Source organism: Bos taurus, chromosome 17, assembly GCF_002263795.3.
Source record: "Bos taurus isolate L1 Dominette 01449 registration number 42190680 breed Hereford chromosome 17, ARS-UCD2.0, whole genome shotgun sequence".
Lineage (NCBI taxonomy): Eukaryota > Metazoa > Chordata > Mammalia > Artiodactyla > Bovidae > Bos > Bos taurus.
In genome coordinates, this window is record NC_037344.1 from 16,894,482 (window position 1) to 16,922,159 (window position 27,678).

General features: G+C 41.9%; 1 protein-coding gene across 5 annotated transcripts in view; it reads left to right on the forward strand.

The window, feature by feature from the left end:
* The window catches only part of RNF150 (ring finger protein 150), a 281,768-nt gene extending 256,930 nt beyond the window's left edge, over window positions 1-24,838 (forward strand). For 2 of the 5 annotated variants that reach the window (XM_024977572.2, XM_024977568.2), the window contains exon 7: window positions 23,734-24,838. In XM_024977572.2, the coding sequence (XP_024833340.1) occupies window positions 23,734-23,873 (140 nt within the window). In that variant the 3' untranslated portion in view covers window positions 23,874-24,838. The other 3 variants (XM_024977569.2, XM_024977570.2, XM_024977571.2) reach the window with 2 other exon arrangements.
* Window positions 24,839-27,678: the final 2,840 nt, after the last annotated feature.

A 27,678-nucleotide genomic window follows, 5' to 3' on the forward strand; every position in this document is an offset into this window, starting at 1 on the left:
TCCTCATTTGTATCACCTTTATTCTCACCCTAAACTCATGCCAAGGGATTCCCACTGCATGGCCAAATATTGATTAAAAGTCTGGGTTTTGTTCTAGATACAAAGAGCTAGAAATTGCATCCTGTGAGCCAGAGGAATGGGTTTGGTTGTGATCAGATTTTATGCATGACTGGCCCACTGCTCTTGCAAGAAGGTGAAGATAGAATCCATTAGGTTTTCCAGGAAGGTGTGTAAACACATCCAACTAGGTGAATCTCAGTCATTTATTGCTGCAATACTAACTCAGGCTCTGGGTCAAAACATCAGGACCCTTTTTCTAATAGTGTGTATATCAGTTCTTGAGGGCTTAGTATTGTCACCACTTTGAGCCCACCCCTCCTGCCCCCAAACACCAGGTTGTGACCTGTTCTCAAACCAGCCAAAGGTGAATTATGTAGTATTTATCGGAGGAGGAGGCAGTCTGAGTTCTTCTAAACAAATGACTTGCAGTCTTGACATTTTCTAAACAGGCTTCTCCATGTGTTTTATAGAGAAGTGTGTGGTCAGAAAGGTCAGAAACAACAACTATATTAAAAACCTTAAATCAAGGGGACTTCCTGGTGATCCAGAGACTAAGACTCCATACTCCCAATGCAAGGGGCCTGAGTTCAATCCATGGTCAGGGAACTAGATGCTGCGTACCACAGCTAAGACCCACTGTAGCCAAATTAATAATTATTTTAAAAAAAAACCTTAAATCAATTGTGATAGTAAAACAGGTTGCTGTAAAATGATGCCTGTTAGGGAGACTCCAGTGTGCTCATGGCAGTGTTGCATCTCTAGTTTAATGCTGAGCTGTTTGGAAAAAAGCCCATCAGGCTCCTCTGTCCATGGAATTCTTCAGGCAAGAACCCTGGAGTGGGTAGCTATTGTCTTCTCCAGGGGATCTTCCTGACCCAGGGATCAAACCCAGGTCTCCTGCATTGCAGACAGATTTTTTACCATCTAAGCCATCAGGGAAACTTGGCTATTTATCTGCCTATAATTTGCTTAAGCTTTTTTTGAGGACTTGATCTCAACAGTTTCGCTATTTAAATTGCTTCATTCTTTAAAAATAAAAATACGTGTCAGAAACTGTGCTCCTGTGTCTGTCCTCCCCTCCCCAGCCCCTTCTAGAGAGATGTGAAGGATCCCCTACTTTGCTGTGTTCTGCAGCTTGACCTTTAAACTAGATCTTGTATTTCCATCAGAGCCTGTTCTCTAGTTTCTTCTGGCTCTTATGTTGGACTATCTTGTAACAGAGCGACACTTGTACCAGCAAGAGGGATAAGGCTGTCACATGGCAAATGAGCTCTTTATGAAATGTTGATGCATTAACCTACATCTGATCACACTGAAGAAATAGAGCATTACAGAAACAGTGGGGTAGTGGCCAGAGAAAGAAAGGGCACCCTTTGTCCATCAGGATCTTGATAGACAAAGAAGGAAGCCAAGAGGCTTAATGGGACAGGAATAAAGCAGGTTCTCAGTACATGTACTAAATACAATAATAGCTGCCTCTTATCTGGCACAGCATGTGCCAGACACTGTGAAGTGAAGCCCTATGTCGGTGTGTTTACACACACACACACACACATACACACAGAGACCAGATCTTGTTATAGACTACAAAAATATTATTGTCACTATTTCACTGATAAGGAAACTGAGGTTGTTTATTTTCACCCATTTAAGCAAGTACTTTTATGCGCAAACATGATATAATCCAGGTATGTTAATGTCATGACACTTCAGCCTGGCACTCAAATCACTCTTCAGTTTTAGCACAGCCTATCTTTCCAACCCCTTTGCTGTATTCAGTGAGACCAGTCAGGAAAGTGGAAAATGCTCTAGGTATTTCAAAATAGGGGAATGCAATACAAGAAATTGATTACAAAAGTGTCAGGAGAAACTGAACGCCAGCCTTTATCTTCCACCATACACAAAATTAACTTGAAATGTGTTATAGATCTCTGCACGTGATGCACCAATTTAGTAGAACAAAGGATAAAAATAACAAGGTCATCTCAATTGATTCATAAAAAGCATTTGACAAAACACACAGAAACCAGTTGCTTTTCCATACACTAAGGATGAATAACCTGAAAAGAAAATTAAGGAAACAATCTCATACAGTAGCATCAAAAAGAATACAGTATTTAGGAGTAAACTTAACTAAGGAGATGAAAGACTTGTACACTAAAAACTGGAAAACATTGCTGAAAAAATATAAAAGATGCAAATAAATAGAAAGCCATCCCCTATTTGTGGATTGGGAGACTTAATATTGTTGAACTGTTCATACTAGGCAGAGCAATCTGTGGATTCAATGCAACCTCTATCAAAATCCCAATGTCGTGTTTTGCAGAAGTTGAAAAAAATCCTTAAATTTATATGGAATCTCAAAAGACCCTGAACAGCCAAAATGATTCTCTGAGAACAAAGCTAGGGGGCTCACACTTCCTGATTTCAAAGTATCTTACAAAGCTACCATAATCAAAACAGTGTAGAACTGGCATAAAAACATATGGGCCAAGGAAAGCAAAGAGAAAACCCGAAAATATACCCTCACATATATGGTCAAATTCTCTGTGACGAGGATGCCAAGACTACACAGTGGGGAAGGATAATCTTCTCAACAAATGGTGCTGAGAAAACTGGAAATGCATGAGCAAAAGAAAGAAGTTGGACCCTTATCTTGCAAGAATCATGCAGGATGGTGGTGTCCTGGACATCTGTTGTACGACAATGTGCATGTGGCCGACAGTATTGTACTGTATACTTGGAAGTTGTTTTGAGAGTGAATTTAATGCACTGTGATTTTTTGCTACACACACACACAAAAGCTTGGCAGTTTCTCTTGTAGATACATAGACCCACCAGATGGACCCAGCAATGTGCTTCTGGGCGTTTACTCAAGACAAATGAAAATGCATGCCCTCAAAAAGACTTGCACATAAATGTTCAGAGAAGCTTTGTTTACAGTAGCCAAACAACTGGAAATAATTCAAAGGTTCGTCAGTTTATGAATGGATAAGCAAAATGTGATATATCCATACAGTGAATCACTATTCAGCAATAAAAAGGTGTGAACTATTGATATATGTGACATCATTAGTGGATTTCACAATGAGTATAATGAGTGAAAGAAACCAGACACAAGAGTGCATACTATAAAATTGCAGGTATGTAAAATTACAGAAAATATACATTTATCTCGAGCCATGGTTACCCACTAGGGGTGATTTTGTCTCTCAGAGAGCATTTGCCAATGACTGGAGAGTTTTTGATTGTCATAACTGGGGAGGGGGTGGTGCTAATGGCATCAATGGGTAGAGACCAAGAATGCTGTAAAATGTCCTGCAATTCCCAGCACATTCCCATGACAACAAAGAATTCTCCAGCCCCATGTATCAGTTGTGCCAGTGTTGACAAACCCTGAAAAAGAGTTATAAAAAAGAAAGCATATCAGTACATATACACAATGGAGTATTACTCAGCCATTAAAAAGAATACATTTGAATCAGTTCTAATGAGGTGGATGAAACTGGAGCCTATTATACAGAGTGAAGTAAGCCAGAAAGAAAAACACCAATACAGTATACTAACGCATACATATGAAATTTAGAAAGATGGTAATGATAACCCTATATGCGAGACAGCAAAAGAGACACAGATGTATAGAACAGTCTTTTGGACTCTGTGGGAGAGGGAGAGGGTGGGATGATTTGGGAGAAACGCATTGAAACATGTATAATATCATATAAGGAACTAATCGCCAGTCCGGGTTCGATGCAGGATACAGGGTGCTCAGGGCTGGTGCACTGGGATGACCCAGAGGGATGGTACTGGGAGGGAGGTGGAAGAGGGGTTCAGGATGGGGAACACGTGTACACCCATGGCAGATTCATGTTAATGTATGGCAAAACCAATACAATATTGTAAAGTAATTAGCCTCCAATTAAAATAAATAAATTTAAATTAAAAAAAAAGCAGATCAGATATAAGCTGAGACCAGGGACAGAGGGAGGAAATGACCATAAAGAGAGAAGACAAAACTCTGGGGGAAATAGAAATCGAATACTTACATCCATCACATCCATCAAAACTCATCAAAATCATGCTTCATTAAAGTAGATTTATCAAAAACAAAACCAGTTTGGAAGACTGGAAGAGCGAGATATCCCGAGATCCTGAGCACACTTCCACTATTCTGATGTTGCCAGAACTGTCTGGCTTATGCTGGGGAGACCACCAGCTCTGAGTAGGCAGTCAGGATCCTTCGCTCTCTGATTCTGTTGAAGGCACGGCCAACACTTCTGGAGCCCACAGGGACCAGCCTGAACTAGAAGCGCAAGGGCCTCCTCCCACCTTCCAATCTCCTTGGCAGGACCTAAGAGAAAGCCAACTGCCAAAGGAAGCTGGGAAATGTAGTTCCCAGTCTTCTGGCTCCCTATAGAATGGGAAAGCACAGAGGGAAAGAAGAGGGCAGAGTGTCTATGGGCTTGATCTGGTACTTTGCTATGGTTCTCCATATCCTAAGCTACAGCTGAATCAACCATCCGCATGCCTTGACATTCGCTCTGATGATGGTTAGTCAGGTAGGTTCTCCTAAAATAAAAGCCATCTTCCTGTAGACAATGCTTGGCCATCTTAGAGAACCAACCATTCCAGGCTTACAGTGTAAATTCATCCATTTAGCCAAGTGCCTCCTAAAATTGTTCAGATATAACAGGTACTTATATCTCTTAAAACAAATGCCGTCTTCCTCATCTCCATACTTCCCAGCACTAGTCAGCTCTCACCACTGGTTTACATGTAACCTACTTCATGAGGGTTACCCAGCTGGAGGTGAAGTTTTCCTTACCTTTCTGTTTCTCTAGCATTTATTTATACCTCTCTTTTAGCATATATCATCTTATATTTGATATGCATACATGTGTGCTAAGTTGCTTCAGCTGTGTCCAACTCTTTGTGACCCTATGGACTGTAGCCTGCCAGGCTCCTCTGTCCATGGAATTCTCTAGGCAAGAATACTGGAGTGGGTTGCCATTTCCTTCTCCAGTATTAGATGTATATGGACACAAATATGATTTCTTTTACTAGATTGCTTTCAAGTTAATAGCAGAGCTTGTGTTTAGTTCATCTTTATTTCCTCCAAAGGTCATCAACAGTGCTGTGTACCTAAGAAGTGTTCAATAAATTCCTATTGGATGAATAAGTGATAAATTGATGAATGAATACATGAAGCCTATATATAATTTTCTACTTGCAATATAAATTAATGTAATTTATGATTTTATTATAAAATATAATTTTATAATTGAAGAAATTAATATCTGCATGATATCTACCTGTCTCTCTAAACCTGTCTGGTAACCTTCCCTCTTTTACTCTTTTTTCATTCCAATCATAGTCACAATTACCAAGAGCATTCCGTATACCAGATATTATGCTTAATGCTGAAGGTTTCCTGTAGGTAGTACTAACCAGGAATTGTAAAATAGCTATTAACAGCATAAATGTTCACTAGATTTTGCTTTCTTTCCTGTAAAAACTAATGTACAACTAATGCAAAAGTCATCTTCTGCCTTCTCTTGGCACTCAGTAAGGAATTACTCAATGAATGAATTTTTAATGAAATCAAAAGGAATTTGAGCAATTGGAGAAAATCTTCCTCTGCTAGGTGAAGGGTCACAGGGAAAGAAAACCAATGACAAAGAGATAAAAGCAAAGAGTTAAATCCTAACTTGTGATCTAATTTGATATCCAAACTTCAGGGAGTTCTCTTATACTAAGTCAGAATAAAAAACAATGCTGTAAATGTCCCCAGGTGAGAAAGAATTTTCCTGATTTGAGCTCACCATATTTACATTTATGATTATAGAGCAAACATTTAAAAAGGCAAAAGTTCCCCTGTTATATCTGAACAATTTTTAGGAGTCACTTGGCTAAAATGGGTGAATTTATATTGTAAGCCTGGAATGTTTGGTTCTCCAAGGTGGCCAAGTATCATCTTTGGGAATAACCTAGGGCTTCCCAGGTGGCTCGTTGGGAAAGAATCCACCTGCCAATGCAGGAGACGAGAGTTTGATCCCTGGGTCCGGAAGATCCCTTAGAGAAGGGAATGGCAAGCCACTCCAGTATTGTTGCCTGGGAAATCCCATGGACAGAGGATCCTGGCGGGCTGCAGTCCATGGGGTCGTGGAGAGTCAGACATGACTGAGCGGCTAAACCACAGCAGCCAGATAGAAATCTAGCAGCTATGCCACTGCCATTGCACAATAGCATAGCCGTCGACACCACTGGCTCTTGGGTTGGGATTCCATTTCTGCCTCTTTCTGTTCTTGACCTTAGACAAGTTGACTTCACCTGTAAAATGTGAAGCAGTCATTGGGGTAATCATTCATCTACTCCATAGCATCTTTGTGAGGATGACATACGTAACATGTAATTGCTTAGAGCAATGCCTGGAATTATTGTTAATATTGTTGCACAGCCTCTGAAGAAAGTGACCCAAAGATTCACCATCTCCACAGAAGAATCTACTCATAACACAGAAAATTTAAACCAAATCAGAAGTTTATCTTCTCAAAAATTCTTATTAAGCAAAAGAGAAAAAAGCAAGGAATACACGTAAAAGAGACACATTTCCTTACTGAAAATACTCTGCATTTGGAATTGAAGCAACTTTCCCACTAAGATTACAACAGGGAATATATACATAAGCAGTGTTTGTTGTTTAGTTGTTAAGTCATGTCCAGCTCTTTTGCGACCCCGTTAACTGTAGCCTGCCAGGCTCCTCTGTCCGTGGGATTTCCCAGGCAAGAATACTGGAGTGGCTTGCCATTTCCTTCTCCAGGGGATCTTCCTGACCTAGGGATCAAACCCATGTCTCCTGCACTGGCAGGCAGATTCTTTACCACAGAGCCACCTGGGAAGGCCTCAGAATCCAAATTAATGTCCAGAAGGATGCTAATTTCTTTGAAAACTTATTTTTCAAGTACATGGTGGGGGGAAATAAGCTTTTATGTGGTGCAGAACATGTGAACATCAAACTTACCGGAGAATCAAAATACCTGGGGGTTGGTATTCGTCAACCCCTTACTTTCTCTCAACACAGAGACCACATTATGCGGGCGACGTTTGTTAATTCCCAACAGAGGAGGATTTATTCCAGCCACTACTGCTCTGTGCCTCCTTTCATAGCTCAGGCAGTGGAGTAAATATCAAACGCATTCTGGGATGGCTCATTTTCTGCTCTAGCTTTGAATAACCATCATTTAGAAACAATCGAGTAGGAAAGCAGAGATTTCAGATGAAAAGTGTCCCATCAAGTTAATGAAACACACAGTTAGTGAAATGTAAACCAAAAAATGCATTTAAAAAAAATTAAAAAGCCAAGCCATTCTTGGTTACAGACAACAGTGTTTTCTTCAACTTACCCTGGTAACTTCCTGGTGGTCCAGAGATTAACATTCTGTGCTTCCACTGCAGTGAGTACAGGTTCGATCCCTGGTCAGGAAACTAAGATCACACATGATGCATGACACAGCCTAAAAAAAAGAACAACTTATGCTAGGCACAAAACCTCTTAGATGCATGCTTCTGAGACTTTTATCATTTCTGTGAGACTCTAGTAAAAGCAACCCTCTCCCCAGAAAAATGCATATCTGCACATATCAGAGAAGGCAATGGCATCCCACTCCAGTACTCTTGCCTGGAAAATCCCATGGATGGAGGAGCCTGGTAGGCTGCAGTCCATGGGGTCGCTAAGAGTCTGACACGACTGAGCGACTTCACTTTGACTTTTCACTTTCATGCATTGGAGAAGGAAATGGCAACCCACACCAGTATTCTTGCCTGGAGAATCCCAGGGACAGAGGAGCCTAGTGGGCTGCTGTCTATGGGGTCGCACAGAGTCGGACAGGACTGAAGTGACTTAGCAGCAGCAGCAGCACATAACCATATAGGCGTGAATGTAACTGTGGATACGCAGACTCCCCTGAAAGTCAACATCTTCTGGGCATTGCTCCTGGTGCTTAGGCCTTCCCTGGTGGCTCAGTGGTGAAGAATCCTCCTGCCAATGCAGGAGACATGGGTTCAATTCCTGAGTCAAGAAGATCCCCTAGAGAAGGAAATGGCTACCCACTCCAGCATTCTTGCCTGGGACATCCTCAGACTAAGACTCTCAACTCTGAAGTATAAATGCAGTCATGTTCATGAACTCTGGTGTCAGAGAGGCCTCGGTGTGAATTCTGAATCTGACTCTTACTGTTGTGTAAACCCAGGAAGTTTTTTACTTTTCTGAGCCTTAGTTTTAACACTTGAAAACAGAAATAATAATTTTTCCTTTGTCACAGGTTAATTGTGAATATTCAATTGTACAATCTAAAGTACTTAGATAGATAGTCTCTGGCATATATTAATGCTAAGTTGTCAATAAGCACTCTATGGTTGTTAGTTAATAAAACATAAAACTTGACACCCTATGCATCACCCTTTGACACCCTATGTCCAGAGAGGAAATTCAATTTCACCAAGTGCCTCCTATTTATGGAGGGTTGGGAATGTTGACAATGGATGGGCCAGAGCCTGTTAAGTGAGACAGACCCCATCCTGCCCAAGACAGGACAGGCCACATCTCAGGTTGGGAGGAACGTTATGTCGTCCAGGCCCACTGTTATAGAGATAGTTATAGCAAACCCACAGCAAAACTACAGCTGCAGTGTCTGTTTCCCAAAAGGAAACCTGTGAGAGTTGGATATAAAGAAAGCTGAGCGCCGAAGAATTGATGCTTTTGAACTGTGGTGTTGAAGAAGACTCTTGAGAGTCCCTTGGACTGCAAGGAAATCCAACCAGTCCTTTCTAAAGGAAATCAGTTCTGGGTGTTCATTGGAAGGACTGATGGTGAAGCTGAAACTCCCAATATTTTGGCCACCTGATGTGAAGACCTGACTCATTTGAAAAGACCCTGATGTTGGGAAAGTTTGAAGGCAGGAGGAGAAGGGGACGACAGAGGATGAGATGGTTAGATGGCATCACTGACTCAATGGACATGAGTTTGGGTAAACTCTGGGAGTTGGTGATGGATAGGGAGGCCTGGCATGCTGCGGTTCATGGGGTCGCAAAGAGTCAGACACGACTGAACAACTGAACTGAACTGAATTCTTTAGGTAACATTCTTTGTATTAAAGAGGAAACAAAGAAACCAAAGTCCATATGAATAATTTATGGACTAAATGGAATTAATAAAAACAAATCCCGCCACTAAGAATTTTTTGGTTAACCACAGTTAGCCTACTGATGGATTTTACTTAGAATTAAATGTGCTAATATATGCAAGTAGTAGTTATGAGTCAACAAAACAGGTCACAGAGCGCCATTTAAAGCCATGTTTTCTGCTTACCGTCTAAGAGATTCAAGATGGAGTGCTAGATACTTGGGATCAATTCTTAAATCCACCAAAATACTTTCTCTGTGCTGAAGTGAATATAACATAAAAGAAGCAGACTCATAGAGAGCAAACTAGGGGTTATCAGTGGGGATGGGGTAAGAAGTAATTTAGGGGTGGGAAATTAAAAGACACAAACTATTGGGTCTAAGACTGGCTCAAGGATGAATTGTACAACACAGGAATATAGCTAATATTTTGTAATAACTATAATGGAAATTATACAACCTTTAAAGTTGTATAAAAATTTTAAAGTAGTAAAAAAATAAAATATTACTTTAATATAACATCTGACCTCTGTTCATATTATAACAAACCATCCCCGTGTTTCATCTGTTTTGCTGCAGTGGTTTTTGCTGGATTACCTCCACCCTTGACCTACCAATCTATTCTTCACTTAACTGCAAGAGTGATCTTTTAAAATATTAAGCAGGTCATATTACTCCCTGTTTAAATTCTCTCAATGTCCTTAAAATGAATGAAACAAAAAGAAGAAAGGAAGAGTGTCTAGTAGTATTGGGCAACTGTGTCAAATGGACTAAATGTTTTTTCATCTGTGAAATAGAAATAATAATACCCACACATCAAAGGGTTGTTGTGAGAAATCAGTAAAGACCAATGCTATTTTTGTATTCATTTTATATTAACTTCCACAAGAGAGAAGGTAAAATTCAGTGAACATTTTGATAGTTAACAGTTATTTCATACTCCTCAATTAGTTCCACCTACAGAGAACTTTCTAAATGTTTTAGTGTCCGCATTTTTATTTGTACTATTATGGTCTCAAATTAAAACATCTGCTTTGATTAAAGAGAGCCTTCCCTGGAGGCTCAGATAGTAAGGAATCTGCCTGGAATTCAGGAGACCCAGGTTTGATCCCTGGGGGAAAAGATCCCCTGGAGAAGGAAATGGCAACCCACTTCAGTATTCTTGCCTGGGAAATCCCATGGGAGAGGAGCCTGGCAGGATACGGTCCATGGGGTCACAGAGTCAGACATGACTGAGTGACTAATATTTTCTTTCTTCTTTCAATTCAAGAAAAAAATTCTGTTTTCAAAAATTATGGAACAAACCAAGTCCAATTAAAAACATAGCACAGACTAAAGAATAATTTCAGATGTCTTCAGATCATTTTTTACAGTTTTGGAATGAAAAATGATTAGATACTGTGGGTGACGAAATGTCTCATCATGAAAATTGAACCATCTTTTGGCAAATCTGTTTGTATTGATTTGAATTTATCTTTGCCTAGAGCTGTGCAGGACAGTCAGTTTCCAAAATAGCATCATAAATTCAACAGCCAATAGTTATAGCAGTCCACACGGCCCTTTTTTCTTTCAATTCACACATTCCAGCTTAGAAAGCACCATAGTGAGAATGAAGCCATGAAATCTGCTGAGGCCGGTGGCTGAGAAGACAGGCGTGAAGGTGGGAAGCTGCAGGAACAGTGAGCTCTCTGTGTACCAGTCAGCTCTTATCTGTGCTTTGTTTTTGTGCTTGCTCTATTGAAAGCCATAGAATCACTCAGTGATGAGCTCTTTGGTTGACTTGTAGTTTACTTGTGAGCTACAATATTTGGCTTCTTATGAGCTGAATTGATTCATGGACTTTTGCCCAAAAGAACAAGGAGGAGGAGGAGACAGATGCAAAAGGGGAAGCGGTGGGAGGGGGGAGGATATATCTCTACAACGTAGACCTCATTTTAATTTTTTTAAATTTTTACACCATTTTTAATGGTTACACTCCATTCACAGTTATTACAAAATATTGGCTATATTCCCTGTATTGTACTACATCCTTGTAGCCTGTCTTACGTTAGTTTGTGCCTCCCAGTCCCCCAGCCCTATCTAGCCCCTCATCCCACTGGTAACCATAGTTTGTTCTCTGTATCTGTGTATTTGCTTCTTTTCTCTTGTATTTACTAGTTTGTTGTGTTTTCTGGGTTCCACATATAAGTGTTATTATACAATATTTGCCTTTTTCCATCTGACTTATTTCACTTAGCATAACACCCTCCCAGTCTGTCTACGTTGCTGCATATGGCAATAGAGTGTTCTTTTTTATGACCGAGCAGTAGTCCATTGTATATGCATACCACATCTTCTTTATCCGTCCATCTATCTTGGACACTTACATTGCTTCCATATCCTTAGCCCTCATTTTTTATCTCCAGGAATAAGAATATTCCCATTTTCTTTGTACCTCAGAGTAGTGAATTCTCACATTTAGTGCATACTTGTACTAAATATACAATTGCAGGCTTTCTTCTTTGTTAAGAGAAAAGTTTTTAGTAGAAAACAACATGTTGAAGAGTTATGGCAAAAGAAAAACTTACAACTCTTTATCACTGGTAATTTTATTAAATAATTATGTATTGAGCACCCACCATGTCTGAGGCACTGTGCTAGACTTGCATCAACATATACACAAGTAAACTGTAACAACTGGAAAGACATCTAATATACCTAGTACAAACTCTCATTTTATAGATTTTAAAGCTTTAGCCCCAGAGGAGAAAGTGACTTATACAGAGTAACATGTATAATTACTTACAGCTGAGACTACAGTCTCCTAAAGTAAGATAGGATCCCAGCTCTCATAGCTGTAATTTTAAGTGTTACTTGTTCTGTCATGTCCAACTCTTTGTGACCCTTGGATTGTAACCCGCCAGGCTCCTCTGTCCATGGAATTCTCCAGGCAAGAATGCTGGAGTGGGTAACCATTCCCTTCTCCAGGGGATCTTCCTAACCCTAGGATTGATCGCAGGTCTCCCGCATTGCAGACAGATTCTTTACTGTATGAACCACTAGGGAAACCCATATAGTTTTCTCATTGTAAAAGTGATGTTTGTGGAGAACACTGAGTAAAAAGTATGCATTGAACATGTGAAATTACTTCTAGGCACTCCTAAAACCCCACAAAAGCTGTAGCAAAGGGATTTTCCAACATGGACAGGGAAAGTGTAAGAAGAAACCCTGGAAAAATTTGGGCAACTGGGAGGAAATGAATAAATCGTCAGTGACTTAGTGGACCTAAAAATCAGAGCAATCCTCTGTGTCTAGCTGTGCAGATTGTGTCTGCCCAAATCCATTGCCCGCTGCTCACTACAATTGCAGAGTGAAAGCTTCCACCAGGTGGTGCCGAGCGCATAACCATGCGGAGAAAACAAGTGCTAAGCAGACATGAGGAAGAGGAGGACCACCCCAGTTTGCATCAAAGAATTCCCCAAAGGTCAGGGATGCAAGGCACCAGATAGCTCTGGAGAAGAGGATAAATGAGAAGGAAGTAACACATGCGAAATAAAGATGGACCATAGGTACAGGTGTAGGTATAGATGGGCTTCCCTGGCAGGTCAGCTGGTAAAGAATCCACCTGCAATGCAGGAAACACAGGTGGATCCCTGGGTTGGGAAAATCCCCTGGAGGAGGGCATGGCAATCCACTCCAGTATCCTTGCCTGGAGAATCCCATAGACAGAGGAACCTGGCGGGCTACAGTCCAGGGGGTCACAAAGAGTTGGACACAACAGAGCGACTAAGCACAGCACAGCATAGGTATAGATATAGATGTAGATACAGATATATCAATGGATGTAGATATAGATATTTAGCCAGCCTAGAATGTATATGATGTGAGGCAAGAATCCAATTTCCTCTTTTTTCTGCATGAATAATTTTATTGAATATTTGTGTGAGTGTGTTTTTTTTATGTTTACTTATTTATATGGCTGAGTCCCGTCTTAGTTGTGACACGTGGGATCTTTCGTTGCAGCTCACGGACTCTCTAGTTGCAGCGCTCAGGCTGAGTTGCTCCCTGGCATGTGGGATCCTAGTTCCACAACAAAGGATCAAGCCTGTGTCCCCTGCATTGCAAGGCAGATTGTTAACCAGTGGACCACTAGGGAAGTCCCCTGAAAATTTGTTAAATGCCACCATTGACAAAGCTAAATACTTCTACCCAAGATCTGTTTCCAAAGTTTTATTCTACCCATTGATCTGTCTATAGTTATGTGAACCTCATGCACTTTTGGGTCTAGGAAACATTATAGATCTCAGTCTTTAGGTTGGCTACACCCCTGTGAGACACTTTATTTCTCTAAAACTGATTCTTAAGACCATAACTCTGTGTCAGTTCTCTATTTGTCTCCTTGTAAACATTTGAAAATTCACTGCCCTTCATGAAACTCATATTTATTTTTTCTTAACTGTACCTCAACATGAAGAAATTATATCAGTGATTATGAGAGCAAAAGTATTATAACCATCTGCATTCTTTAGTACTTAGATATTTTGTTGGTCTTTTAATTGCATGTTTCTTCTGTAGGGTAATGGAACATACAAGATCTTCTGGTTTTAAAGCTGCCTTATAGGCTGCGATTCATGGGGTCGCAAAGAGTCGGACACGACTGAGCGACTGAACTGAATTGATAGGCTTCCCTGGTGGTTCAGATGGTGAAGAATCTGCCTGCAACGCAGGAGACCTGGGTTCAATCCCTGGATCAGGAAGATCCCCTGGAGAGGGAATGGCAACCCACTCCAGTATTCTTGCCTGGGAGAATCCCATGGACAGAGGAGCCTGGTGGGCTATAGTCTATTGGGTCACAAAGAGTCAGACACAAGTGAGCAACTAACACTTTCAATTATAGGCAGCTGAGCTCTCCAGCCTCCCCTGTTCATACTCCCTAGCTTACCTTTGCATCCCAGTCATATTTAAATACAGTCTGATGTCTGCACAAAACTGTCTATCAACTCCAACCGTCTGTACATGCTATTGCTATTGCTTAAAAAAGATTCATCCTTCTCATTCATCTGGCTGAAATACAAGTTATCCTATAGGACTCAGTTTAGACATGGTAGCCAGTGGAAAGCTTTCTTAGACTCAGCAAATGGTTACGTAGCACCCTTACTTCCTATAACACCAGGTACATCTTACAACAAAGAGCTTATCATGTTGGGGTAATTGACAAGTCAATGGTCTGCCTGCCTACTGGACAGTAAGCTCCTTGAGGACTGAAATTGCCCTCATTTTCACCCCTATATCCCTACAGCTAGCACAATTCTTAGCATATAGTAGGGACTCAATTACATGTTGAGTGAATGAATGATATATGTTCACTGAAGCATGTTTAGGAGTAAAGCTAAATTTTTTAAAGAAAAGAAAATAATTATAAATCCCCAAATTTGAGACAACTCTTATTAATATTGTTGGCTTTCTTACTTCCAGTTAACTTTCTCTGTTGACTTCACTGCACATAAAGCTTTGAATATTTCTGTTTTCATTTACTGGGAGCATTTTCTTCTGTAAATACAGACTCTTTGGAAATATCACTTTAATAATTATAACAAGAAGATTGTCTTTTAGAAGTAACATAGTTTACTTAGAAATTTTTTATTGTTAGGCTTTGTTACTTGCAATGTTTTGCTGCTATAAATAATGCTTAAATGGATATTTTTGCATCTCTGATTATTTTTCTGTAATATACTGTGAAAATGAAATTACAGGGTGAAAATTTCACAGTTCTGAATGCAGTTGATCAAAATATCTACCGAAATGTGTGTAATACAGTCTTTTTTAAAGAGTGAAGATTTCAAAACAAAAAGGAGTAGCTCCTTTTTCCCTGATATTTATTGGTCAATTGTATTGCATTCTTTTGTGAATTGTATAACAGTAACCTTTACCCATTTTTTCTGTTGGACTCTTAGTTTTTCTTATTTATTTAAAAGTTCTCTGTACATTAAGAATACAACCCTCAGTGAATTTTTTACAAATTTTCCCAGCATGACATAATACTTTTTTTTTCTGGCCACCATGCAGCATGCAGGATCTTAGTTCCCTGACTAGGAATCAAACCAGTGCCTCCTGTAATGGAAGTGCAAAGTCTTAACCACTAGACCACCAGGGAAGTTCCGCAGGGTGACATATACCTTTGATCTTATTGTTCATGTTTTTAGTATTCTGAAAAATTTTATACACATTTTTCAGTCGTTTCATCTGTGAATTGTTCAACTGTTTTTCCATATAGAATTTGTTTCCCTACTTAGAGATATTCAGTGTATTTTTTCCTCCTTAGATATATACTTATACATCTTTTCATAGTATGAGAAGGGCTTCCCAGTTGGCACTGGCAGTAAAGAACCCACCTGCCCCTGCAGGAGACATAAGAGATGCGGGTTTGATCCCTGGGTCAGGAAGATTCCCTGGAGGAGCGCATGGCAACCCACACCAGTATTCTTGCCTGGAGAATCCCATGGACAGAGGAGCCTCGTGGGCTACAGTCTGTGGGATCACAAATTGATGTGACTTACCACACATGCCCTTAGCATAAGATAACTAGACTTTTTTCTTATGTATTTATTTTTTACAAACTAGGCAATTTTCCTGATACCTTCTCTTGAGCTTCAGTGAAAGGGAAGGCAGCTATGCTAGCCACTGTACCACCAAGACTTTGGCACCAATGAAATGTTACTTATTAAAGGCAACCGTATTAAGCCTCTGAAGACGTAGCTCAGTGTTCACCATGAACTTTGTTTCCCCCTCAGGTGAGCAGGAGCCAGCTATAAGCAGTGATTCTGATATCTCACTGATCATGGCGATGGAGGTTGGACTGTCTGATGTAGAACTCTCCACCGACCAAGACTGCGAAGAGGTGAAATCTTGAAACGGCAAATAGAGAAAAAAGGGATGGTAGGATGCGAGGGGAAGGAAGGGAGGAGTGCCCCAAGATTGGACCCGGCACTCACATCTCCAGAACACCTTGGCAACTCCAGGGCGCTCCACTCAAGAATGGTACCGCAAAGCAATATCCAAAGTCACGTTCATCAGGATGCAGTTTCTCCGTCTCTGCAGCAGACCCTGGCCTTGGCACCTGGGAAGCTGAAAGCTGATTTTCTCTCCCATGTCCTTGTAAACACACACTTCAGAAGTTCCCAAAACAGACTGAAAGGACACTCTTAGGGCTTCTTGGTTTCATTTCAGTTTTTCCCGGGGTCTTGTTTTCCTGTTTGGGGAATGTGGTTGATTTCTTCTGCAGTTTCTTTTTAAGGACTATGTGTAGTGTATGTTATGTTTACTCCTTTGTGTTTCCTTTGATTCACTCCAGCTTTCGTACTGAGTTCTGTTTAGAAGCATCAGTTCCTGCTCTGACCAGTTTGTATTCCATCTCTGAGATTAATGGCCTTGACCTCTCAGCATGAAGTGTGCATGGCTTTGGGAAGTGCCTCGGCACCTTGAAACAGTCTAAGGCCAGCTTTCGTTTAGAATCTAAGTTCTTTAAGTGGGTCTTAAAACTCCCAGCTGCCAGAGAGCCCAGCACCGAGCTCTGAATCTGCGGAGGCCACTGCTCATGTTTTTCAGCTACACACCCTGGCTTCCACTTGCCCAGCTCTGTTAAGGACCCACGTGACTTGAGGAGGAAGCTCTAGGGAGGCACGTCAATCCTTCTGGGTCTTAGCAGTCTTTGACTGAAATGCTGAAATCACAATTTCCCTCTCGGGGCATTAGTGCCATTCCAAGTGGCTGTAGGGCTTGTCCGTCGCTGGGACAACAAGCCTAATTTTCAAACCAGATACCACATACCCTTCCTGAAAGTGAACCATCTGTTGCATTGGTTTCCCCAAGGCTGGGACAATCTCCTGTTACCTCCACAAGTGGGTCCTGCAGGAGATGGAAGCTTTAGAAAAGATCCAAGCATCTTTGGATCCAACACAGAGCATCCAGGTCTTACTTTAATTCCAGTACACTTCTGTTCAATCTCACCAGACCTCGAGGAAGGATTTAGGTGAATCCTTAGGAAACTGCTTCCCAGGGCTCCCCCGAGTGCGTCTAGATACCAAGTGGGAGGTGGGAGGTGGAGTGTAATAGAACACTCGATCTAAAAAGTACAGAGTGGGAATTGTTAAAATCAAGTTTCTCCTGACTGAGAGACAAAGTCAGAGGGAGAGGAAACGAGGTATCAAAATGAATTCTGAAAATCCACCTGATGTTTTTAAATTCTTTATGTTTTTATTCTTTTTTTGTAACTATGACAGAGATGTGCTATTTTTTCAGTGGGCAATTTTGTAATACATTCAAGACTCTCCAGATGCATGGATGACTAAGGCAGTGTACACTGTTTCTCTGGACTATTAGATGGATCACCTCGACATCTGTGAAAGGCCAGGCTGCTGGGCATGGGTTACCTGGGAAAGAACGTTTCTCTCATCGAGTTATTTACGTATGTGATGAGGCCCTTCTGCCTTGCCACACTCATCCTCGTGCAAAAACAGAGTTTGGTTCTGCTGTAAAACTGGGCTGCCTGCTGGAACACGGTGTAGATGTCAAGGGAGACCCTTGAAGGCTCTTTTTTCTCTACCTTTAACGATTTCCTATTTGATACTTTCTAAGTAGGCAGCAAAGGCAGAGAAAATGGTCACCACCTTCAGAAATGTCACATCACTGTAGGAGTCCTGTCTTGAAATTCAGGGTGTCCAAGGCAGGGAAGAATAAAGGCAGTGCTGAATCCGGAGTCAGGAGGCGGAGATGAGCCGCGTGCTTGCTGGGCCTCGGCTTCAGCATCTGTAAAGAGAAGGTGTTTAACAAGATGATGCCCAAGGCTCCTGCCGGTCTTAGGACCACTAATGAGCATTTTGCCAGGGGGACCCATTTTTAGCGGTGAGTGATGACACGCAGCAGACTTTCTACCTTGGGCAGGCAGAGTTACTTGACATGTAACATATAACAACAGCTTTTTGAGACTCAGCACGCCTGTGTGGCTGAGACTGACTGTCTAAATAATGGAAGTTCTAAGGCCAAGGAGGAGTTGCTTTATTTTGCCTTGCTTTAAAAAGCCACACTTAGTCACAGAGTCTGCAGTCTCTGGATACCTTCAAATCCTCGTTCTCAGTGTGGAATTCTTCATCTCAAGATATTTCTTTTTCTAGGTCAGCAAAGGCCTGTACCATCTACCCCTCCTTCAGTCCACTTTGTCCAAAACAAAGTTTGGTATTAAGTCAAAGGGAATGAAGAGGATAATTACATAAATTGGATCCCATGCCCAGAGAGAAAATGCCTTTAGGATTGGTGGGTGTTCTCTCTTCCTGCCAGTGACCAGGTAGATCAGGAATTGGTTGCTTATGTGTGCCGTAGCCCAGCAGCCCCTAAAAGATGCTGCCTAGGTGATGACAAGCCCAGGTGGCAGAGCTGAGTCTGTGGACCTGACCCTAGGAAAGTTCTGCTGCAAGCTCTGTGAGTCTAGAAGGTTCTCCTTTACCAAAGACGTGTTTCTGAAGAATTTTCCCATGACTTTGTTAATTTTAAGAAAAAAAAAAAAAAAAACTGGCATGGAAGGGTTAAAAAAAAATGGAAAGAACCATTCCCACACAGATCGTCCCCCCAAAGAATAAACCCTGACCTGGGCCCCCCGTGGCTCGTAGAAAGTATCAAAGGACATGGGAACCCTCTTGAAGCATCTGCAGACTTGATGTGCATTTTTCCATAGGGTCTAGATGAGTACTCTCCAATAGAAATATAGTAGAAGTCCCACATGTAATTGCAAATTTCCTACCGGCCACATTTTTAAAAAGCGAAAGAAAACAGGTAAGAGTAATTTCCATAATATACTTCTTTGTTCCAACGTTACTGTTTCCACAGGTAATTAGTATAAAAAGTATTCATGAAATACTTGACATTCTTTTTCATACTAGGTCTACTAAAGGCAGCGTGTGTTTGACAGTCACTCAGCTGTCCATTTGGACTGGCTGATGCTCCAGTCCTCAGCAGCCACACGTGGTTCATCGTCACCTTGGAGAACACAGGACTAGAGCTTCTCCAATGTTCTCCCAAGATTCCCTGACCCTTACAAATAAAAGGGGGTAAAACCTAATTACCACTAGAGAGAACTGGATCCCACCCAGGTCACCTAATGAGAGGCCCAGAGACCCACTTGTCTTATAATGGATAAATATTCAGAACATCCTTCCTGAAATTTTTGCTGGGCCTGTTTAACCTTACCACAATTGTCCATGACCATTTGCCATTACTTCCTTGACCAGTTTTTTTTTTGTTTGTTTGTTTGTTTTTTAAAGAAATCACACAAAGCATGTTGGTTTGGTGCTGAGACAAAATTATATCCTTCACGTCCACCCTTGGACGGATGTGTGGCATTCAGGAGCCAAACAGAATTCCATATTCTAGTAATGCAGATTTACTTCCACCCCTGGTCCCCCTGCAGATGGTCTTTTCCTAGTCCCAGTGGCCCCTAGCCCCATCACTTTGGCTAAAATGCATGGATTTGGGAGGAAAAAGTGGCAAGGTACATACAGGCTCCAAACACGAGACTCTGTGTGGCCTTCTCAATACAGGAGAAGTCTTAGGAGCTTGTGACTTTCCAGCCTCAAGTTGTGAATTATGATGCCCTGAAACTCAGAAACCAGCTCTCAACTCAGAAGTAAGCATCCCCCTTCGGCCCCAAGGAGGTGGGCAAGAAAACGGGCATCCCCATTCCCTCAGTGTAATTTAGAGTCCCCTCTAGGAATTGCTGTATCCTGTGTGGCTGGTCCCTTTGGGCAGAACTGAACTTCGATCATGAATAGAGCATCGATATTTTGATTTCATCTCTAGGTTTGGATCACCCCTAAAGTGTCAACTCTGTCATCCTGGCAGGGAGTGATGGAGAGCTTGGAGAAGGTAGAAAGTTAAAAGTAGCAAAGGCATCTACCTTTTCTGACGTCACTGAGTAATGATCATGACCATGGAGGCAAAGAGGGTGTTTTTTTGTTTTGCTTTTAATTGGGGGATAATTGCTTTACAATATTGTGTTAGCCTCTGCCATACAGCAACATGAATCAGTCACAGGTCAAAGAGGTTTCTCTGTTTTGTTTTCCCTCATTCTGCTGGAAACATCCTGCATGCTCCTGGGTCTGGATTCGGTCATCCCAACCAATGGTACCCAGGCTAGTTCTGCTAGTGCTCTGACATTCCTGAAGCTGACATCCTTTCAGAACCAAAAACGATGACAGACAGCCTGTCTTGGACTCTTACTACCATCACGTTCATCTAGTCGAGATGAAAATTCTTGCAGAGCATTTAGTTGTCTGTTGAAGGCATCACCTGGACTGAAAACAAAGAAACCTCATCAAAGCAAAACCCTTTCAGAAAACCACAGAGAGAGTCACACCCTCTGTGGAGGGAGGCTCCAACCCTCTGTGGTAATAGAGCCTCTGAGGCCATTTCTGGTAGCATTTTTTAATAATACTTTCATTTAGATTTCTTTCCTTTTTTGTCTGGGTGTGTCTCTCTCTGGCTCTCTGACTGCCTATCTCTTTCCTTGTCTGCACACCCCCACATGAATCCTTTTCCCATCTTTTAGGACAGAAAAACCTTAGTGGATCTGAAGAGGTGTTATTATTGTGATTACCGTCCTTCCTGTTGTTGATGTTTTTCTTCTTTTTATTGTGTGGCAGAATCTATCTCTGCACTTCTGATGAGGAAAACCAGTTGACTATAAAAGCAAATTAACTTCCTCTGTAGTGGAGTTTGCCTCATTTTCACTTCTCATGTCACTAATTTTATCACAGACCACCTCTAGCTATTGCCTTAAAAAAAAAAAAAAAAAAAAGACTTCCTTTCCAGCAAAGTCTCCGAGGCAAATAATGGCAAGGTAACAATTCCAGAAGGCTGTCTAATCTGTTATCTTCTACCCCCAGCATCTGTGACCTTCTCAGTTCACCACAGGCCCCCAGGGTTAGGATTTCTTGGAAAAACACATGGGCTGTACCGTATCCGATGTCCACTCCTGCTTCTTAACATCTTGGCACAAGAACTTGCTCTTTGTAAGTGATCTGAGAGGCCACTTCTTCCTTGAAACTGAAAAAGAAGCAAAAAGAAACCATTCACCCAAAGTTAGGGATGCATAGTTCCTTGTGAGGTGCCCTGCATCACAGAACTCCCTCTGTGTTATTTGCATGGCCAGAACTGAACAGTACTTTTGATAAGGGCAATTAAAAGGTGGTGAGGATACAGCTTCCTGATGACTCAGCGGGTAAGGAATCCTCCTGCAATGCAGGAAACGTGGGAGATGCCAGTTCAATTCCTGGGTCGGGAAGATTCCCTGGAAGAGGAAATGGCAACCCACTCCAGCATTCTTGCCTGAAAAATCCCATGGACAGAGGAGCCTGCTGGGCTATAGTTCAGAGGGTCGCAAAGAGTTGGGCACGACTGAGTAACTAAGCACTCATGCACAGAGATGCTTTTACCCACAGGGAGTTAGGAAAGAAGATGGCAGGGAAAGTGCATGGATGCTCTTCCTGAATCAGTTTTAAATCAGAGGATTTAAAACTAAAATCCTCCACAAGACCTCTATGAGGCCTTGTGTTCATCTTAAGGAGTTTAACGCTTGTGAGTTAAACACTCCTGATTGCAAAGAAGGTTGGGATTATCTGAAAAATAAATTAATTCTGAGAAGCAGGTGTGCATTTCTCATCACTTACCTCTTACCTTCCTGCCCTCCCCTCCCCATCTCATGACTCCAGGCCCCTTGTAATTTATAAAGACCCACAGATGAGTAGCCACACTGTGCTCTTTGACCTTTGGGTGTCACTAAATTAATCATCCCAAAACTCAAGCAATGCATCCAGGTCCTGGATGTAGACTCTTCATTATCAAGTCCTTTAATTGCAAACCCCTCTCATTCTGCAAAGGAGCTGCTGAGGTTATTTACATCTCTCTATACTGTCCTCTAAATGATGCATGCCTTGAGTGCTTCATGATCAAGTGGCTTCTCCAGAAATCTCCGTGATTAAAGACCTTCTTTTCCTTGTGCTACTGTTAACATTTGCATTTACCACCAAGCCATTCTGTCTCTAGCCACTGGACAAATATTTGTTGAGGATAATAAGTCAAAAACATGCATCTCTCCAGAGGCTCTGTGGGTCTGAAGAGAGGGAGGGAGAAAACCCATGGAGAAGGTAGCTCATTCTGAGTCACCGAAAGTCGTTGCTTGGCAGGACATCAGTGGTCTTGTCCTCCTTACTGAAGTGAAAGACTTGGAGAAGCAGAGAACATCAGGTGGGGACCATGTGTACTGTATAAACCAAAGACCATCCAAACACGTGTCCACCCTCCCAATGGACACATGTTTCTTCCAGTGGCTAGTGTAACTTTTTCCCAATGTGCTCATAAATAAAAGTGAAGTTGGTTCACTTGGTTGAATGAAACTGTGAATGAAATCTTAGGGGGGTTTCTCTTGCAGGCTGGATTTCTCTTATGATATCCAGAAATCTAAAAAAAAAAAAAAAAAAAAAAGCATCATGGCCTTAGTACTGCACCATTCTGACAGTCGAGTGCTTAGTCTCCTTTTCCCTCAGAAGTTTCAGACAAATCGAGCGCTTTGTTGAACTCAGAATATTGTTCTCTTTGAGAATGTGAAGACTTTAAATAGCCAAAGAATTTTCGTGTATAAGAGCTAGTTAATTATAGCATATCCTGCTCTTTTGAAGAAAATACCAAACTTTGCCTGTAGTGATAGATCGTGAATCAATGGCAGGACTATTAACTTAAGGACTCTTCAGTCTGTGTTTGCGTTGGCGTCTACGGTACTTAGTGTTAAACGGGATGTTATTGCAAGGGAGCAGGGCGCCCTCTGCTGGAATCCTCGCCATTATCCTTTCGGCCAGCTCATCTGACGAGAGTCACCATTTCCTCAACAACTGGTAGTGATTTGCCTTTTCTTGTAGTTTCCTCGGTAGTTGAGAATTTGATCCACTTTTGTCAGAATAGGGAGGAATGTCACAAACTCTGAAAACTGGAGGAGGGCCCCGTGGAACATCTCTCTGTCAGCAGCCCCCTTCTTCCAGAAAACGTTGAAAGAATATTGTTTGCTCTGTTTGCAAAGGAGATGCCTCTGGCTGGAATGTTTGTACAGAGTTCTAAGACAAGGGCCTGATTGTTTTGTAACGTTATCTCAACTTTTTTCTTGTCAAATTGCAAAGGAAGATCAATAAACAGATTTCTTTCATATGAATGTAAATGGTGTGAGATACTGACGTGTTTTGTACGTGTACATAATATATTTACTTCCTGCTTTCACATTAGTAATCTGAAATGGTTGTACCATTTTATAATTAGAAAGAGATGTCGAGGTGGGGGAGGGGAGGGAGGGGTTGTTATTTTTATAGTGAGAAGTCCCTTATATTTAGAAAACTTGAAGTAATTTTGTACTTGTGAAAAGTTACATTCCATTCATTTCTTGAAAAAATAATGGGTGTTATTCTTTTAAATGTTCACAAGCTGGAAGGATGATTATTCCAGTTTCTGGGAAGAGCCTCCCAAGCAGTATATACAAGACACTGATTCTGTGGACTGCAGATCAAGACCAGCAACTGACAGCTCCGCAATGTGAAAAGGAAAGAAAAACCAACTTATTTTAACCTCTTTAGGTAGGATATTATTATTTCCATAGGGGGGAAAAAATCTCCTACAAAGAATGAATTTACCATTCAGAAATAGTTCAGACATGACATTTTAAGTTAATGTCTAGTCCCTTCCTACTAACAAGAAAAAAATTCAGTGGATTTATTACCCACCCCCCACCCCCTGCCAACACAGATTAAGTGCTTTCATTGTAAAACGAATGACGTCACTGTTAGAGTTTTACTCAGCGGCCCCCTGAGGTCTGAAGATCCACGTGTAATGGTCCCTAACTCATTCTCACGATACTCAGATTATGAGACTGTTCCTTGTTTTATTTGCCACGTGACTCAAAATCACCAAAGTTACTCCCCACGGCATTTTCACCAGTAACTTCTTATTTGGACTTTGGTTTGTTCTTAATTGTTAAAAAAAACAAAATTTCAGTAGTGAATTATGTAGCTGTTCTACCCAAACATTATCTTCTATACAAGTCACAGGCATATTTAAATGATTAGTTCAGATGGTGTAGTTATTGAGTTTCATTTTGTTTTTTTCTGTATAAATCTCTTTTTCTTCTTCCCCACCTCAGGCACTTACCTTACTTCTTCTAAAGCACTTTATATCCCTCTTGAAATACACAGAAGTTTAAAAGAAACCATCTTTAACAGGAATTGTCTTCTATTAGAAGACACAACTTTTATTTTGATTTATTCTATTCTCTATGTGCTTGGAGAGCAGAAGCTGTTGTCTCATACGGGCTAATGATAAGATATTAAGGATAATAATTGGAATTATTCAATCATACAACACGGCTCTTTTTATTATATAGAAGACTATCATGTAAATAAGTGCAATCGTGTTCTTCTGTAAAGTTCAAAAAACATGCAGTTATGAAAATTTGAAAAGGATTGTGAATTCCAGGAAATTCCATTGCAAAATTTTGTTTGGTTTTGTTTTTTAATAAAATGGAACCTGAGGCGTATGTTTGTGTCATCCTTTCCCTAACTGTAACCTCATCTGGGATTCCATGGTGGCACTGTGGGTGAGAAAACATCCATATTTATCGCTGTCATGATTGTGTTCAAAGAACTAGAGATTTTAATAACTTCTTTATCTCTCTCGGGTAAGTCAAATGCCAGGTAGACCTCCTCTTAGCTCTGTGGCTCTAAGTGAAGTAATTAAAAAGATTTTGAGGGAGTTCCCTGGAGGTCCAATGGTTAAGACTCTGTGCTTCCAATGCAGAGGGTGCGGGTTCAATCCCTGGTTGGAGAACTAAGGTCCCACATGCCAAAAATTAAAAATTGAAAACTATATTTCGAGCAGCTCAGGAGAAGAACGGCTGCTGAAGTCTCTTGAACTGTTGTTGGGTAGGAACAGAACACTTGATCTGAGCTACCAGTGGGCAGATAGGTAGTGAGTAAAGAAGGTTACACTGCGGAGCCCACCAGATGGGCCGGGGCAGCAAGTCCTCATTTATACTTACTTGTACACGTCTAACAGGTTTTAAACAGCAATTTGTTCACATTAGCAAGGTGGGAATGCCAGCCTAAGGAAGTAGGAAAGGAAGATGAAAAAGGGGAGCGGTACCCTATTTGTTATCACCCACCAGGCAGGCCCTGGTGTGGCTCAGAGCCTCTGGGTCCGGCCCATCCAAGATGCCAGTGTGTTACCTCGAGGCAGGCAAGTCGTACGTGCCTGGCGTGGTTCAGCTTGTGACGGAGGCCTTCCACCTGGCCTGGCCCACCTCCAGGGGCTGTGAACACTACACTATTTGCTGGCAAAAGCCAAGCAAGCCATGTTGGATGCCCTGGCCTCCCAGAGCTGCTTCCTGCCCAAGTGACCACTGCTCTGTGAATGGCTGGAAAGCATCAGAGGCCAATCCATGCTTCATTCCTAGGTCAGAGGACATTTGAAGGAGATTATTGGTAACTGTGCCTGTGCCACATTGGGAGGCACTCTCCATTTTGCTCATGCCTCCACGATCACAAGGTTGATCTCCCCAAGCACCTGTGATCACCAACAAAGCTGCCATCTGGGGTGGAAGCTATTACCCAAGATCTGGAAGCCATCCCTCCTGACTCCGTCGTCCATGGTCCTTCCAAATGTGTTCAGTGGGACCCATTCTCACTATGCTAGGAACTTCAGCAGCCAAGTCCCAAGGGCAACTCCACTGGAACAAGGCTTCGTACAAAACACATTAACAACTTCCAAGCAGGTCTTCACTAAGTCATCACTGTTCCTCTCTGTCAAGGATCGTAGTTTTCAACACTGTGCTAGATGAGACCACTTGCAGAGAATGTGTAGGTTTTTGAGGTAGAATAAAGCTGCTGGACCTTGTTTCCCACTTCAGAGCGCTGTCCCTGCTCCAGCTGTAACAGGAAAAGGGCCACGTGCACAGCCTGCACCGCCAGCCTGGTGCCCACTTCCCTGGAGCAGAGATGTCCTGGGACACAGGTCACCAGGGTCCCTCAGAGTCACCTGTGTGTCAGGGAGCAGGCAGGGGTGACCACATGGCTTATTTACCATTCCCCATTCAGGAAGTAGAGGCGCTGCCCTTTTAGACACTCCACTTCATGGGCTTTTAAGAAGCCATGCAGTATACTCATCGTTTCAAGAATGGAGAATGCAAAACTCCACAGTGCTTTGTAATAAGCCAGCTGAGCCAACTTGACCACCCAGTTTCCTAGACTGTTAATGCCCTTATTTGGAGTACTAGATGCTAAACCGCTATTCAAAACATAGGAAAATGTGTTTAGGGACTTCCCTCGTGGTCCAGTAGGTCCCAATACAGGGGGCTAGGGTTCGATCCCTGGTCAGGGAACTAGATCCCACATGCTGCAACTGAGTTTGCATGCCACAGCTAAATATCCTGCATGCCACACAAGACCCGGTGCAGCCAAACAAATAAGAAAGAATATGTGTTGAGTTCTTTTCTAAGTCTCACGATCCTTTCTATGCCAATGTCAGCATTCCCACTCATCTCCTCGCCTTGGTTGAATGATTCATTCCACCAGATTGGGGAAACAGGCCTGATAGGGGAAGAAGTAGGTTATTTTTGCTCTGTGATAATTACTATACATAAAGTGAGGGTACCAACTGACAAGAAATTCAGTACCTAGACAGGTTTCATTATTTCTGAGATGTTTTAGAACCATGGTTCCATCATTCTTAGGGATCCAACAACAGAAATTAGTTTGCACAGTATTTCATCCCACTGGTTGGTAGAGTCACCCTCAGGTCTCACAGTGATTCTCTGTTCTTGGCAGTAAGCATAAGGGACAGGGAGGGACTTCCCTGGTGATCCAGTGGCTAAAACTCCTCGCTCCCAATGCAGGGGGCCCTGGTTTGATTCCTGGTCAGGGAACTAGATGCAACAAAGAGGTGGTGCAGTCAAATAAATAAAAATATCTTTTAAACTGTCTCCCTTCCCTCCCCCCCGCCCCGCCCCACCCCATAAGCCTACAACCACTTTCCTCTAGGAGAACACATCTCCTAGAGATGCATACTTAGTGGTGGTCAACCAACTAAAAAAAATTAAGAGACTTTTCTGCTCCATCAAAGACCAGGAGACGGTTCGATCCCACATGACTTGGGGCCAAAAAAAAAACCAAAACACAAAGCAGAAGTAGTATTGCAACAAATTCAATAAAGACTTAAAAAAAAAAATGCTTAGACGTCCCTTCATCCATCTGCAGTCGCATACCCTAGCACAGGCAGAATACCACCAAAGTCTCCAACGGTGGGTGGGGGGCGGGGAGGGGCGTGCGTGTGAGGGGAGCCCGTATTTGCTGGCAGGTCCCTGGTGGCTCAGTCGATACAGAA